The sequence below is a fragment of the Passer domesticus genome, chromosome 28 (genome assembly GCF_036417665.1).
Source record: "Passer domesticus isolate bPasDom1 chromosome 28, bPasDom1.hap1, whole genome shotgun sequence".
Taxonomy (NCBI): domain Eukaryota; kingdom Metazoa; phylum Chordata; class Aves; order Passeriformes; family Passeridae; genus Passer; species Passer domesticus.
This window is the reverse complement of record NC_087501.1, coordinates 3,813,275-3,829,313: the sequence shown is the minus strand read 5'-3', so window position 1 is coordinate 3,829,313 and position 16,039 is coordinate 3,813,275. Positions and strand designations below refer to the sequence as shown.

The 16,039-nt window shown below is 72.1% G+C and overlaps 1 protein-coding gene across 1 annotated transcript; it reads left to right on the top strand.

Moving 5' to 3' along the window:
* The first annotated feature begins 1,754 nt into the window (after window positions 1-1,754).
* On the top strand, window positions 1,755-15,848 carry HR (HR lysine demethylase and nuclear receptor corepressor). The gene is given in 19 exon segments (XM_064400223.1): window positions 1,755-2,410; window positions 7,800-8,552; window positions 8,554-8,649; window positions 9,221-10,040; window positions 10,401-10,788; window positions 11,254-11,468; window positions 11,543-11,692; window positions 11,774-11,860; window positions 11,940-12,058; window positions 12,175-12,253; window positions 12,404-12,570; window positions 13,230-13,445; window positions 13,816-13,990; window positions 14,087-14,162; window positions 14,270-14,400; window positions 14,824-14,922; window positions 14,998-15,356; window positions 15,435-15,554; window positions 15,654-15,848. Coding segments are annotated over 18 exon segments (4,062 nt in total). The 5' UTR covers window positions 1,755-2,410; window positions 7,800-7,850; the 3' UTR covers window positions 15,717-15,848.
* Window positions 15,849-16,039: the final 191 nt, after the last annotated feature.

The window sequence follows — 16,039 nt, the reverse complement described above, 5'->3', positions numbered from 1 at the left end:
GTGGGGACAGCGAGGGCCAGGGGCTGCTGTAATCCCCTAAAGCCGCTTAGGGAGCGCGGTTCCTCCAAGGATACGGCCCAGGGAGGCTGCTGGGGCCACCTGGGGGTCAAAGGGGGCTTCTTGCAGGTTGGGGTGCTCCCAGCAGCGCTGGAGCCTCAGTGTTGCATCCCCGGGGTGCGGGGTCACGGATTCCCAGCTCGGGGAAACTGAGGCACAACACCAGCGCCTTCCCAGGCTGGGCAAAGCGGGGTCCTGGGAAGGAACAAGGACTTTTGGTGTCCCGCTTCGGGAAACCCGCGTGTCCCCCGGGGGCTGAAAGCCGAGGAGGGGACGGGAGCCGGGCGGGGTGGCACAGCCCGTGCCCCCGGGGCCGAGCAGCTGCGGCGGTGCCAGCGCTGCCGGCAGCTGTGTCAGCGCACGGGCCGGTGCCAGGCTGCATCAGCAGAGCCCTAATCCCCCCCGGCTCGCTGGCACCGCCCCAGCGCAGCAGTTTAAGCGCCTGACCTGAGCTCGCCCGCTGCCGCCGGCCCCTCCGGGGAGGGGCTGCCGGGCTGAGCCCCGTGGGGACCCCCAGGCCCACCCCAAAACCCCGGGCAGCGTTTGGGTGGCTGCAGTGCGGGGACAGCGCGGCTGGGGGGTGTAGGAGTGACACGATGGAGGGGGCTCAGGGGCTGCATTCCCAGCGGGCTCGGGGGGGATTGTCCCCTCTGCTCCGCTCAGGTGAGACCCCAGCTGCAGCACGGGGGTCCCCAGTGCCAGAGGGACGTGGAGCTGCTGGAGCCAGTCCAGAGGAGGCCACGGAGCTGCTCCAGACCTGGAGCCCCTCTGGAGCCAGGCTGGGAGAGCTGGGGGTGCTCACCTGCAGAGGAGAGAGCTCAGAGCCCTTCCAGGGCCTGAAGGGGCTCCAGGAGCGCTGGGAGGGGCTGGGGACGAGGCAGGGAGTGACAAGGACCCGGGGAATGGCTCCCTGCCTGCATCCCTGGGAGCTGGCAGGGGACCCGGTGACGCAGGGCTGCTCTGTGCCAGCTGACAGGGACATTGCTGACGCTGTGGTGCCAGCCCCGGGCCGTGGTGCCCCCACTGCCGGTTCCTGCAGGGCCGGGGGTGCCAGGACTGACCACTGCGGGGGTGTCACCCACCCCATCTCTCCCCGGGCGCTGCAGGGTCAGGGAAATTGGGGTCATCACTCCTGAATGGGATTTAACTCAGCAGGGAGCTGCTGGGTGCTTGGGGTACCACCCCCAGAGCCCCCTGCACCCCCCAGCCTCCTCCTCACCCCCTCCCAACCCCACCCTGGTGACACCGAGTGCCACCCACACTCCTGCAGCCCCCCTCCTTCCCTGCCCCATCCCCGCTCACCTCACCCCGCTCCCTCCACGCTGGGATGCTCCTGCCACCCCGGGCTGCCCTTCTCCCCCCAGCCCGGCACTTTGGGGGTCCCAGGTGAGGGTGTGACCCCCGGGGCTCCCCCCACGGCTGTCCCCCGCCGTGGCCGCTGCCTGAGTCAGCTGCTGGGGCCGGAGCCATGTGAGGCCGCGCACACATGGCTCCCCGCGCGGCACCGCGCTGTATTTTTAGCAGACGGTATCAAAAGCATAATTATGTCTGTTGTTTAAACGCAGCCTCTTCTCTGGCAGCCCCGGGAGCTCTCAGCTGCCTCCCGCCGCAGAGGGCAGCGAGGGCGGGCTGAGGAGCCGCGGGCGGGGGGATGAGACCCCCCTGCCTCCCTCCCTCCCTACCTGCCTCCCCCTGCCCAGCGCTGCCGCGCAGGTGAAACCCCCCCTCCTCATTCTGGGGGGGCTCCCGCTGCGCCCCCACAGCGCGTCTGAGGCGCGCACATGCCCCCGGGCTGCCGCTGAGCCGCTGGTGAGGATGAGGAGGAGGAGGAGGATGGCGAGGAAGAGGATGACGGGTGGGAAGCGCGGCGGTGGCGGGAGGGGTCGGGAAAAGGGCGTTCGAGGTGACGGGAGTGTGGGAGGACACAGCTGAAGGAGCGCTGCTGCATCGCCCCCTCCTCCCCGCAGCCGCCTGTCCCCCCGGGGACCCGGCTGTCCCCAGCCAGCCCGCGCTGGCACCGAGCACGGCTCCGGCTCCGTGTCCCTGCCGCGACACCGCGCTGGGCTGAGGATTTTTTGGGGACCGCGATCCCCGGGCCGGTGGGGAGCCGAGCATCACCTCCAGGGCGAGCTGCGCATCGCGCTCTGGCGACAACACAGCATCTCCGGCCACCGGGGGAAACTGAGGCACAGCACTGCCGGCCGCCAAGGGAAACTGAGGCAGCGGGCAGAGGCTGCCCACCGCTCCTGTGCCGTGTCACCGCTCCTGTCCCGTGTCACCACGGCACCCCGGCAGCGCGCTGGGCACGCCGGAGGGGCCCGGGCTGAGGGCAGGAGCCGCCGGGCGCTGCCAGGTAGGTGCTGCCAGGGCCGCGGGCAGCTGGCACCCGCCGGGGCGGCACGCAGGTGGCAGCGGGCTGCCCGTGTCCCTGGCTGCCGTCCTAAGCCCTCGGCCCCGGGGTGAGCTTTTAATGACATCAAGGCATTTGCAGCCGGTTCCTGGCGCGGGGTAAACAGGAGTCCCGGGCACGCGGAGGGGGGCCGGGGGTGGCACAGCACGGGCACCGTGCCCCGCAGCGGGGCTGCCCGGGACGGCCGGTCCGCGCCCGGGAGGGAAGGAGGGATGCGGGCGCGGCAGCATCCATCCCCTGCGGGTCCTGCGGCGTCCCCCCCGGCACTCCCGGGCCGCGCGCGGGGCTGGCACGGCGACATGGGGGACACCGGCACAGGTGGGTGCGCTGCGACATCGCGCCGTGCCCTCTGACGCGGACCAGCCGCTCCTTCTCCTCGCTCCTTCTCCTCGCTCCGTCCATCCCAAGCTTCGCCTTGAGGGCGTGCGGCACCCGGGAGGGGCGAGCCGAGCCGAGCCGAGCCGAGCCGAGCCGGGCCGGGCGCGTTGGGGGGTCGGGAGCGGCCCCAGCCCGGGGGAGCGGCTCGCCTGTCCCCGGCAGCGGAGCGAGCGGGATTAGCGATGCTTACTCACCTCCCTGGGGAAAAGCGGGAGATTAGGGCCGGGAGAAGCGTCCGACCCTGCGGCGGCGGGGCCGGACCGGGCCGCTGGGGCTCTCCGGAACCGGCACCGGCACCGGGGAGGTCGGCAGGCCCCGCCGCACCGGCAGCCGGGGCTGGAGGGGAGCGCAGGCTGCCAGAGCAGTTGGGCTGTGGCCCTAATTCCCAGAAAGCTGCTCGTGTGGGAGTGAGTGTCCTCCCGTGCCCTCCGCTCCGCCGCAGCCTCCAGACTCCTGAAGGTTTGACGTGGGGCTTTTTTTTCCCCTTTTTTTTCTTTTCCTTTTTTTTTTTTTTTAATTTAAGCGCCGGGTGCAGATTAACAAAAGCTCTCGCGGCCACCGCGCCCGGTGCTGGGCACGGGGGGGAATCGGGGCTCCTTCCTCTGCTTCCCTCAGCTTCCTCACCTGCGCCGCGGTGGAGGCAGGTAGGTGCGTGCCGGGCTCCGTGCCGGGGCTGGGAGGAGGAGGAGGAGGAGGAGGAAGGGCTGGGGTTCTGTGTGTGCACTCCGGGCAAGCCGGAGCGGGGATCCATTTTGCACGAGGAAAAAGCTGGGTTTTGGGTTCCTGCCCCGGCAGAGGTGGTTTGTGGGGCTGGGGGTGCCCTGGTCCGGCCGGGGGCTGTGGGCACCGGGATGGGGCTGGCACGATCCTGCTGAGACACCGGGAGAGGGGTTCTGGGGGAGCAGGACCCTCATCCACCCCTCCCGCGGTGCTGGATCGTTCTGGGGATCCCCTGTCCCACACGTGTCCCTCATGGGGACACCATGGGGACAGTGCCCCTCTGCCTGACGTCCCCACAGCGTCCCCCACGATCCCCGGGGACACCTTGGGGACAGTGTCCCTCTGCCTCACCTCCTCTCAGTGTCCCCCATGAGCCCGGGGGACACTATGGGGACAGTGTCCCTCTGCCTGACGTCCCCACAGCGTCCCCCACGATCCCCAGGGGACACCACGGGGACAGTGTCCCTGCACCCCGCGTCCCCACAGCGCGGGGACAGTGCCCAGGGATGCTCCCGTGCTGGAGCGGGCAGGGGTGCCGGGGTCTCTAATTCGGGAGTTCCCGGCCTCCTGCGGTGGCGCTCTGGCCAGCGCTCGGCTCCCGGGTGTTGCCGTCCCTCTGCTCGCCCTCTGATTTGGGGGAAAACCAAGGATTTTGGAGCTCTGTGCCAAGCCACCAGGGCAGAACCCCCTCGGGGGTTATTCGTAGCTGGCAAAGCCCAAACCCAGCCTGGACCCCCCCGGCTCACCCTGGGGACCCTCTGGGGGTCCTCTGGGACGGGCAGGGAGTGAAGGGACCTGGGCAAGGGTTGAGGAGCAGTGGCTGAGCCCCGTGGGGGCTGCACTGGCCCTGGCACGGCTCCCCCAGGCTCCCTGGCACGCCGAGGGCAGCGTGGCGTGGGGAGGGGACAGTGCCCAGGGATGCTGCCCCGGTGCATGGTGGGAAATTCCCTGCTGTCCCTCCATCATCCCCCTGCTCCCCGCTCCTTGCCCCAGCAGTGGCTGTCACCGACCGACCCTCCTTGGTGTTTTCAGCGCGGTGCGTCCGTCCCCCTCCCCACCTGTCCCCTCCCTCGCGACATTCCCGACACCCCGGGCACCCCCAGAGCCCCCCGGGCACGCCGGGACGCTGCAGACCCTTCCCGGGGTCCCTCCCGGCTGCCAGCCCCGTGCCAGCCCTTCCGGATCCATCATTCCTGCGGAGGGGAGGGAGGAGCGGGAAGAGTTTGTCTTTCAGCACCTTCTCATCGCAGGCAGGCGCGGGCTCTCCCTCGCCCCGAGCCCTGTCTGGGTCCCCTCCCTGTTCCCTGGCACCCACTGGGTGCAGCCAGCAGCGCCCCAAACCCCCCAGACCTCCTGGGCGAGCAGGGCTGGCGGTCCCGCCATGGCATGGCACGGCCTGGCACGGCCGAGCTACCCCGACCAGGCAAGGGTTAACCCCCGCTGCCAGCTCCCGGCGGGACCGGGCCGAGGAGCGGCTGGGCTGGAGCTGCCCGTGGCGCTGCCCGGCTCCCGCGGGCCCTGGCCTGCCCTCACCCCTTCTGCCGTGCCCCCAGCCCGCCTGGCCCCGCTGCCGAGCCGTGCCGAGCCGTGCCGGGCCGGCCGTGCCCAGGGATGGGTTTATGTAAGGCGGGCACGGCCCGGGGACACACGCGGGTTACATAAACCCGCACGGCGCTGCTGGCACCAGTGCCAGCTCCCCGCGAGCCCAGGAACGGGGGCTCTGCCTGGGAGACCCCCCGGGTCTGCTCCTCGCTCCCCACTGGGGGTGCTGGGGGTTTGGGGCGGGGTGTCCTCGTGCTGGGGGTCCTGGGGCTTGGGGACACTGTGGGGGGCACCCACAAGGTCCCAGCTTTTCCTTGGTGGGCTGCAGGGCATGGCTGGGATGGGTGAGACCCTGGTGGGCACGGCTGGGTGGGATCTGTGTGACCCTGGTGGGCACGGGTGGGATGGGTGAGACCCTGGTGGGCATTGGTGGGGTCTGTGTGACCCTGGTGGGCATTGGTGGGGTCTGTGTGACCCTGGTGGGCATTGGTTGGGTCTGTGTGACCCTGGTGGACACAGCTGGGGTCTGTGTGACCCTGGTGGGCATGGCTGGCATTTGTGTGACCCTGGCGACCACAGCTGGGATCTGTGTGACCCTGGTGGGCACAGCTGGGATCTCTGTGCCCCTGCTGGGCTGCAGGGCAGGGACGGGAGGCCCCAGGCACTCCCTCCTCCTGCCTGGTGAGGGTGGCACCACCCGGATGCTGTCACAGCACTCCTGTGCTCCCCAAGGCCCTCGGAGCCCCTCGGAGCACACCCTGCTCTCCCCAGCCGCCTGCTGGGGGGGTCTGCAGGGGGGGAGCTCTGCCCGCACCCCGGGCGGTGCAGGAGGGATGGACACGGCTCCGGAGCACCCTCGGGGCCAGATCTGTAACCTCTGGCCAGAGCCGAGGGGGTTTGGGGTCCTGGGGACCCCCATCCCGTAGGATGGCCACCTGCTCCGTGCTGGCCCCGTCCCCAGCACCGGGACAGGGACTCGTGGCCCATCCCGGTGTTTGTCCCGTTCCAGTTTCGCCCGGAGCGGGCGGCTGGAGCCTTTCATTGGTGACGGGGCGGCCCTGGCGAACAAAGGGCGCTTTCTTCACCCGCACGGGGCAGAGCACACCTGCCCGCCTTGGCACCGCCGCCGGTGCCCCCGGGGCTGGGCGGCACCGCCGGCACCGCGCCGATTCCCGGTTCCCGGGCGTCAGCAGCCCCAGCATCGCTGCCGCCCGCCCCAGTCGCTGCCGGAGCCGGCGGAGGCTGCACGCTGGTGGGGAGCAGAGCCGCTGCCGCCTCCTTGTCTCAGGATGCTCAGGGCTGCCTAGAGCAGGGGGAAGGTGCCGCTGTGCTGCCGCTGCTCCCTGGGTACCCCTGCCCCGCCGGGACCCCCAGCTCGTAGGACGATAGGCAGGAGGAGCACGGAGACTCCCAAGCCAATGGATCAAAAACTCCAGCTCCAGCACGAGGAGAAGAACATCCCCAGGGCCGCCCGGGCGGCTTTCTGCCTCCTCCAGATCCCGGAGCCGGACCCCTTCAGCCTGTGGGTTTAGGTGCCCCCGGCCGGCCGGGCTCGCCTCTCCCGAGCCGGTGTCACCGGCGGAGACCCCGCTCGTCCTCGGCGCTGGGGTCCCTGATGGACCCTGCAGGTAGCTGGGGGGCGGGGGGGATGCTCGCCGAGCAGATTCCTGTGCTCCGGCTGGGATGAGGGACCGGGGACAGCGTCACCTGGGGCAATGTCACCCTCGGGGTGACCGCGAGGATGGCGGTGGTGGCGCAGCTTCGGGGCCCTGGGGAGCTGTGCCGGGAGAGCTTCCTGAGATGGGACAGGGCGGGACAGCCTGGACGGATGGGGTGGCTGTCCCCAGGGTGTCCCTGTGCGCCGGGGTGCCCCGGCTCGGACAGGGTGCCCGGGATGCTTCCCGAGCACCGGGAACGGGGACTTTGCGTCTCTGGGAGGAGGATGTGACAGGAACGAGCGGGTTTGGGGACACACGCGGCTGTCCTCACGCTGCTCCTGTCCCCATGCCCTCGGGGCGGCTCTGTGCCACCCCGCAGCAGGGCCGGGAGCTGCTGAGCTCGGCTCTGTCCCCCTCCAGCAGCCGGGCACGGCGGGCAGGGGGACACGGGCGCGGGATGCCACCGCCGGCGCTGCGAGGTCTGGCTCCGCACCCGCGTCTGCGTGTGGCCCGGGTCCCGGGGCAGGGTTAATCCTGCAAATCCCCCCCGGCATCTCTCCCAGGAGGGGCCCCTGCCAGCGGGGAGCTCCCCCCTCGCTGGAAGCCCTCCTGGGAAGCGCAGCCCAGCCCTGGCCGGAGGCGAATACCTGCGCGGGGCACGGCCTCCCCACGCTGGGTGCCAGCGGCCGGGCGCGGGGCCAGCCTGGGCGCGGAGGGACTGGTGGGCGCGAGGAGCGTCCCGGCCGCCAGCCCCGCCGGGATGGGCGCAGGAGGGACGGCACGGCACGGCGACACCCGGCCCAGACACGTGTCCGCCCGGATCGTGCACCCCGGCGGATGCCGCGGGGCGCGGGAGCCGGGGACCCCCGCGCCGTGCGGGGAGCCTCCCACCCAACACGGGAGGAGGGAGCGGGGATGGTGGAAGGCAGCCCCCAGCAACGCCCCCAAGCATCCCCGTGCCTCAGTTTCCCCGCAGCGCTGCCCGGGCAGGGGTGGGCGCTGCTCCCCGCTGATGTCCCCCTCCCTGCCCGCAGGATCCGGCCTGCCCGGGACGGCGCTGAGCACCACATGAGTGTCGGAGCAGCATGGCCAGCGACGCGAGGATGGGGGAGACCCCGGCGCGGTGGAGAAGAGCCCCGGAGGCCGCGCAGGACCCCCGGGGGATGGAGAGCAGCGGGATGCTTTTATCCCGAAGCGCCGCTGCCGAGCTGGGACTCGCGGGCTACCCGGAGCCCGGCAAGCTGAGCTACGCCGTGGAGAAAGGATGTCCCTGGAGGGGCTCCGAGGGATGCCTGGGGCCCGTCCGGGAGCTCGCCGCTGGCCGCCTGGGCTGTCCCTACGCCCCGGCCCCGCCGTGCCTGAGCCGCCCCAAGGACGGAGCCGAGCTGCCCCCGCTGCCGCCGCCCCGGAACGGGCAGCCCAAGGCGGGCTGGGGGGAGCCGGGCAAGGAGCGCCCGGGGCCGCGCTGGGCCGAGGCCGTGCTGGCCCCGCTGGCCCTCTACAGCCACGCGTACCAGCGCTACCCGCTGCCCGTGCCCGGGCTGGACACGCCGCGCCCCGGCACGGCCGGCAAGCCCCGCAGCGCGGCGGGGGACGCGGCCGGAGACCCCCCGGCCTTCCCGCACTGCCCCTTCCTCGTGGAGGCCAAGCACGGCCCCTTCCTGCTGTCCTCGCTGCTGCCCGCCGGGCCCCCGGCCGAGCCCCCGTTCGGCGGCGCGGGGGCCGAGGGGCCGGGCCCGGGGGGCGACGGGCGCTTCGCCGGCCTGGACTGGCCCTTGGGCTCCTACGCGCCCCCCCTGGGGACAGCCCCTCTACCTGGGGGTCCCGCCGAGGTGCAAGGCGGCTCCAGCCCCCTTCGACGGCTTCTCCGGCTCAGGGAACAAGGTAGGACACCTCCGCAGCGATGATGCTCGGCGGTCCCGGGGCTCCCCGGAGGTGACAGCGGCTCCAGCCCCGCCTGAGCCCGGCTGGGAGAGGCGATGCTGGCACCAGCACCCGGGCGGGGCCTGGCAGCACCCCCAGAAGGGGCACAGCCCTCTGCTCCCCCCCGCAGCCCGGCAGGGGGGGTCCCAGCCCCCCGAGCGCCGCCGGGGTGACGCCGCCGGGGCTCCGCGGTGTCCCCGCGGGCGGTGCCACCCCCGGGCTGAGTCACGGCGGCGGAGCCGCGGCACGGGGGCGGCGGGAGGCAGCGCTGCCAGCCCTGGGCGCGCCCGTCGCGCCCCGTGCCGCTGCGGCTCCCCATTCCTTTCCCACGCTGGCAGCGGGGCACACGGGCACCCCAGGACCCGGCCCCGGGCACCGGGAAGCACCGGGCGGCTGCGCAGCCCGGCAGGGCTGTGGGGAAACTGAGGCAGGGGACGGAACGCTCCCCGCCACCCCCTCGCGGGGATGTGGGTGACAGCAGCGACACGGGGACCCCCGCCTGGGGTGACACCCCCCCTCTGCTCCCTTCCAGGAGTTTTACGCCAAGAAAGGACCCGGGTTCCACCCCTCGGCCAAGAACCACGCGGCGCCGCAGCTGCTGGGCAAGAGCCGAGCAGGGCACGACGGAGACGGGGAGGGGGAGCCGGCGGTGCCGGAGCTGCCGGCAGCCCCGTGGAGGGATGGCCGGGCGGGGGGCAGCTCGGCGGTGCCCGCTCCCCATCCCCGCACGCCTCCCCCCGGCGCCAGCCGCCCCCTGTTCCTGCTGCAGCCCGGCTCGGGGGGCTCGGGGGGCTGCGGGGGGCCCTGGGTGGGCGCGCGGCCCCACGCCGCCGATTTTTCCATGGACACGGGGCCGGGCCGGCCCTTGGAGCCCAAAGACGAGCTCCTGGGCTACCGAAGCGCCCAGCCCGGCTCGCCCCCGGCGTGCGGGGAGCCCCATCTCTCGCACCCAGCGGCTCCGGCCAAGCCCGAGCCCCCCCCGGGCTGTCTGTGCCCCACGCCGGGCTGCGATGGGTGCCCGGGGGTGCCCAACCCCTTCGAGCCCCCCCTGGGCATGGCCGGGGGGCGCTTTCCGTGCCCCCCCAGCAACCACACCAAGCTGAAGAAGACGTGGCTGACGCGGCACTCGGAGCAGTCGCTGCCTCGCTCCAAAGCTCCCCGGCGGGACGGGGGTCCCGAGCCCCCCGGGGAGGGCAAGCGCTCGGCCAAACGCCCCCACGGCACCGCCGAGGGTCCCCGCCCCGCCGGAGAGGGCGCCGGGGCGGCCAAGAGGGGCACCAAGGGCACCGCGGGTGATGGCACGGAGAGCGCGGGTGACGCCGAGGAGAGGAGGATGGAGCTGGGAGAGGAAGGTGAGGACGCACAGGATGCGCGGAGAGGGCGGGGGCAGCACCCGATCCCGAGGGAATTTTGCATCGCGGCTCCCGGCGCCCACAACACGAGCTGGGAACACGTGTGGGCTGCGGAACCTGCTGCGCTGGGGTTTTTCCCGGCGTGACCGGGTCTGGCAGCGGTTCCCGGGGTGGGCACGGATGGAAATGTCCCTTTGGGGCAGCGTGACACCCTCGGGGGGGATTCCCGGGGGTTGGGAGCGCTGCGGTTCAGGCAGTAACTCCTCGGGGAGGTGTTGGCATCCCAGGCCCGAGCTCTGAGCAGCTCCAGCCCTACTTTCCAGCCCTACTTTCTGGCCCAGTTTCCAGCCCCCGCCACAGCGTGCCAGTCACAGGATGCTGGAATGCTTTGGGGTGGAAGGAACCATAAAAATGACATTAAAACCCTTCCAGTCCCAACCCCTTGCCGTGCCCAGGGACACCTTCCACCACCCCAGGCTGCTCCAAGCCCTGTCCAAGCTGTCCTCGGGCACTTCCAGTCCCTCGCGGCTGCTGTGGATGGGGCTCCGCGGTGTCCCCAAGCGCTTCCCGTGTCCCCAGAGCCGCCGAGCCGTGCGGGGGAGCCGTGGTGCCTGCAGAGCCTGCCCTGCACGGCGCTGCCCCCCGGCATCCCCCGCTGCTGTGCCTGCGCCCCCCGCGCCGGGGGGGACCCCGAGGGCGAGGAGGAGGAGCCCCCCGAGAGCACCTGCAGGCTGCTGCACTTCCGCAGGTGAGCCCGGGGCGAGCTCGGGGCGGGGGCGCCCAGCAGGACGTGCCAGGGGGCGGCGGAGCAGCCCCTTGTTTGGAGTGTCCCTTTTGATCACCCCACTTTGGAACGTCCCCTTCTATCACCCCGGCTCAGGGCATTTCCTTCCTGTCACCCAACTCTAGAGCATCCCCTCCCTTCACCACACTTTGGAGCATCCCTTGCTGACACCCTCCTTTGGGACACCCTTTACTGTCACCTTGCTTTGGGACATCCTCTCTGTCACCCTGCTTTGGGACACCCTCTCCTGTCACCCTGCCTTGGGACACCCTCTCCTGTCACCCCACTTTAGAGGAATCCCCCCCTCTCCCCCCACTTTCTTGTCCCGACCTTTTCTCCTCTTTTCTCCTCTCCCACCACCCCAAGTTTTCACCTCTCCTCTCATCCCCCCACTCTGAGCGCCCCCATCTCTGTCCCCCGTCCCTGCAGGCTCGCCCTGGGGGACAGCGGCGAGCTGAGCGTCGATGGCCTCTGCAGCCTGCGGGAGGCCGAGGGGGAAGCGGCCGGCGCTGCCCCGGGGCTCCGGAGCGCGGGGAGCAGCCTCTGCCTGGCCAAGTACCTGCTGGGGGTCCTGGGGGACCCCTTCTGCGCCGCCGTCCGCAGCGACAGGGACACGTGGCCGGGAGCCCCCGGCGGGCCCGAGGGTGAGCAGGGAGCAGGGCGGGGGTGGCACTGGGGGCACGGGGACACGGGGACACTGAGGCTGTGTTTCCCGCAGGGGTGACGGGCTGGCGGCGGGGGGAAGGAGCCCCCCAGCTCTGTGACGCCTGCCAGCGTGGCTTCTTCAACTCCCACTGGAGCTGCGCCAGATGTGGCTTCCAGCTGTGCCCCGAGTGCCACCGCAGCCGGCGGGAGGAGAGTGGCGCTGGTACGGGGACGGCGAGGGGTGGAGAAAGGGGTGTCAGCCCTGGGGGGCTCCGTGAGGACAAACGAAACCTCTCTGACACAGAGGGTCCGGCGCTGCCCCCGGAGTGTGCCCCCGGGCGGGACCACCACGTGTCAGCGCTGGTCCCCACGCAGTTCGTCCCCACCTGTGGTGAGTGCCTCCCCCAGCCCCAAAAACCCGCTTTGGCCGCTGCTGGGAGGTTGACACCCCTGTCCCCATCCTCCCCCAGTCCTGACCCGGCTCTGGAAGCTCCTGCACGAGGTCAGGGCCAAGTTTGGCATCGAGTCGCGCTGTCCCTGCGGGGCGGGGGCCGCGGAGCAGAGCCTGGCGGAGCCCCCGGGCAGGCAGGTACGGGGGGGGGGGGCTCTGGATGCTGGGGAAAAGGGGGTGCGGGTGCGCCCCAGCCCCGCGCAGGGCGTGGGATGCGGCTCCCGCCTGGATCCCCACTGCTGCGGGTGTTTCAGGAGCCGCCGGGGGCCGCGGTGCCCGCCGTGCCCCCCCGCAGCCACGGCCCCGCCGACCCCGCCCGGCCCATCAAGGAAGGTAGGGCCGGCTGCGACCCCCCCGCCGCGGGCACGGCCGCGCTCCGGGGGGGTCAGGGATGCCGCACCCCCTCCCGTTTTGGGGTGCCGGGTGGGGGGTGACGTGCGGAGGGCGGCGTGGGCGACCCTGACCGCGTTGTGCCCCGAGCAGAGAGCCCCGAGGGGGGGCCGCCGTCCCCGGGGCAGCCCCCGGCGCGGGGGGGGGCGGTGCAGAGCACGACCCTCTGCGACCTGCTGGCCTCCACCGCCGTGAAGCTGTGCCTGGGCCAGGACGGGGTGCGCATGGCCTTCGCCCCCGTGGCACCGGCGCTGCCCAGCGTGAGTCCCGCGACCCTCGGGCCACACCGTGCCCTGCTGCCCACCCCCTTCCCTGCTGCCCAGCCCGTTCCTTACTGCCCACCCCGTGCCCTGCTACCCACCCCATTCTCTGCTCCCCATCCCCACTCCTGCTGTCCATCCCATTCCCTGCTGCCCACCCCATTCCCTGGTGGTCACCCTATTCCTTACTGCCCACCCCATTCCCTGCTCCCCATCCCCACTCCTGCTGTCCATCCCATTCCCTGCTGCCCACCCCCTTTCCTGCTTCCCACCACGTTCCTTACTGCCCACCCTGTGCCCTGCTGCCCACCCCATTGCCTGCTGCTCACCCTATTCCTTACTGCCCACCCCATTCCCTGCTGCCCGTCCCATTCCCTGCTCCCCATCCCCTTCGCTGCTCCCCACCCCATTCCCTGCTCCCCACCCCCTGCCCCACTGCCCACCCTGTGCCCTGCTGCCCACCCCATTCCCTGCTGCCCACCCCGTTTCTTACTGCCCATCCCATTCCCTGCTGCCCACACTCTGCCCTGCTGCCCACCCCATTCCCTGCTCCCCACCCCGTTCCTTACTGCCCACCTCATCCCTGCTGCCCACCCCGCTCTGCCGGGGCTGGGGGGGTTCCCCGTGCCCTGAGGGGCTCCCCAATCGCGTCCCCCCAGGACAATCGCCTGACCAGCATCCTGGACAGCATCATCGCCCGCGTGGTGGAGAAGAAGATCCAGGAGAGGCAGGCGGGGGCCGAGCTGAGCCCCCCCGGCTCTCCGGACCCCCCCGCATCCCACTGCATCCTGACCCCCAGCGGGCTGCTCTGGCTGCACGAGCCGGGCCACGCCAGCAACTACAAACTGTTCCAGGAGCACTGGAGGCAGGGCCAGGTGAGCCCCTGTCCCTGGTGTGGGGTGACAGCCCGAGCCCCCCATTCCTGCGTGTGGGGTGACACCCCGGAGCCCCCATTCCTGGTGTGAGATGACACCCCGGAGCCCCCCGTTCCTGGTGTGGGGTGACACCCCGAGCCCCCCGTTCCTGGTGTGAGATGACACCCCGGAGCCCCCATTCCTGGTGTGAGATGACACCCCGGAGCCCCCATTCCTGGTGTGAGATGACACCCCGGAGCCCCCCGTTCCTGGTGTGGGGTGACACCCCGGAGCTGGCTGTGGGGTGACACCCCGGAGCCCCCCGTCCCTGCGTGTGGGGTGACAGCCCGAGCCCCCCAGCTTCCCCACTGAGCCGCGGCTGCCCCGGCAGCCTGTGCTGGTTTCAGGGCTGCAGAAGAGGCTGGAGCCGCGGCTGTGGGCGCCCGAATCCTTCCAGCCCCCGGGGCAGGAGGAGGAGGAGGTGGAGGCCGTGAACCTGCGGGCACCGCGGAGCCGGGTCCGGATGAGCAGCCGCCAGTTTTGGGATGGCTTTGCCGCCAGCACAGGTGAGGGGACGAGGAGCCAGTGGGGTCCCCGGTGTGATTTTGGGGTGAGGTGCGAGGGGGGCCGGGCTCCATCGCTGTCGTGGCTCCCTCCCACAGCATCCCCCGAGCAGGAGCAGGGCAGCGGGGACCCGCTGAAGCTGGAGCGTGCCCTTGGGGACACGGAGCTGAGCCGGTGGGTGACAGCACAGGGTGGCATCGCCCCGACGCCCCCTCCCCGCGCCAGCGGGGTCATTGGGGTTGGGGGAGGTCCTGAGTGTCACCACACCCCCTGTGCCACAGGGCCACCAACCTGCAGGCCAGCCTGCCCCTGCCCGAGTACTGCGGGGCCAGCGGCCGCCTCAACCTGGCCAGCTACCTGCCGGGCCGGCGGGGCCGGCGCTGGCTCCGCCCGCGCGTCTGCGTGGCCTACGGTGAGAGCGGTGCCGGGGCTTGGGGGCACCGGGGATTTGGGGGGCTCCGGGGATTTGGGGGACAGCCGGGGATTTGGGGGGTTCCCGGGCTTTGGGGGGCATCAGGGCTTTGTGGGGCACCGAGGCTTTGGAGATAGCCGGGGGTTTGGGGGCACTGGGGCCTTGGAAACTCCAGGGCTTTGGGGGGCAGCCGGGGCTTTGGGGACAGCTGGACTTTGGGGAAGGCACTGGGGTTTTGGGGGGCTCTGAGGCTTTGCGGGGCTCCGGGGCTTTGGGGGGCACCGGGGCTTTGAGAGGCATCAGGACTTTAGGGATTCCCGGGCTTTGGGTGTTCCCGGGTTTTGGGGGGTCCCGGGCTTTGGGGGTTCCCGTGTTTGGGTGCCAGCCTGGCTCACTCCCGCCCCAATCCCCAATCCCCTCCAGGCGCGCATCCGCAGCAGCAGAACTTCGGGACCAAACCCCTGACGGTGGAAGCGGCCGACTCCATCACCGTCCTGGCGCACTCAGAGCCCGCTCCGCGGGGTACGGGGGGCGGTGCGGGCCCCCCCAGGCCCAGCCCCGCGCCCCGCGCCCCCCCTGAGCCCCGTGTCCCCGCAGAGCTGCCGCTGCCCGCGGGCGCGGAGGAGCTGGAGGCGGCGCAGCGGGCGCGGCTCGGCGCCGGGGCGCGGCCCGGGGCGCTCTGGCACATCTTCCGCGCCGAGGATGCCCCGCGGATCCGCGAATTCCTGCGCCGGGTGGGCGCCGGGGGTCCCGAGCCCGCTGCGGAGCCCGGCTCCGCTCGGCCCGGCACCGCACGGGAGCCGGGGCGCGACGGGGCGGCCCCGGCGGAGCCCCCCGGGCGCTACCTGGAGCCCGGGCTGCGGCGGCGGCTGCGGGACGAGTGCGGGGTGAGCGGCTGGAGCCTCCTGCAGCTGCCGGGGGACGCCGTGCTGGTCCCCGCCGGGGCTCCCCACCAGGTAGGCGGCGCCGAACCCCTCCCCGCGAGGCTGTGCCAACCCCCCGCGGGGAAACTGAGGCACGGCAAACCCGGGCAGGTGCAGAGCCTCGGCGGCACCATCAGCGTGGAGCAGCAATTCCTGTCCCCGGAGAGCGCCGTGCGCCTCCGCCACCTCGGCACCGGCCCCGCCGGGACCCCGCGGCAGCTCCGCGCCCAGGTGCGTGCCCGGGGAGGGGATTTGGGGGCGCTCCGGGGGGAATTTGGGGGTGCCGGGGCGGGCTGAGCGGTGCTGAGCCCCCTCTTTGCTTCCTGGCAGCTGGACGGGATGATGTTCGCCGCCGTGAGGGAGGCGCTGGGGGTCCTGCGGGGCTGCCAGTGAGGGCACGGAGCGACGGGAGGACACCGGGAGCCTCGGGCACGGCCGGGGCACCGCGGGGAGCCGGCACCGGGCGCCTTCTGCTCGGTGCTTCGCTCCCAGAGCTGCCGGGAGGGCTCGGGGCAGGAGCAATAAAGTGTCCGGAGGCGCTGGCACCACCAGCACCCGGCTCGGCGTGTCCCTTTGTGCCCGCTCCGTGCCACCGGGGGCAGGGGGCTCCGGTCCCTTCATCCCACCGGGGTCCGGGCTGCTCTCCCTTCATCCCCCTCCATCCCCTCGGCTCCGAGGATGCTCCAGCGTCACCAGCACCATCCCCGCTCCATCCC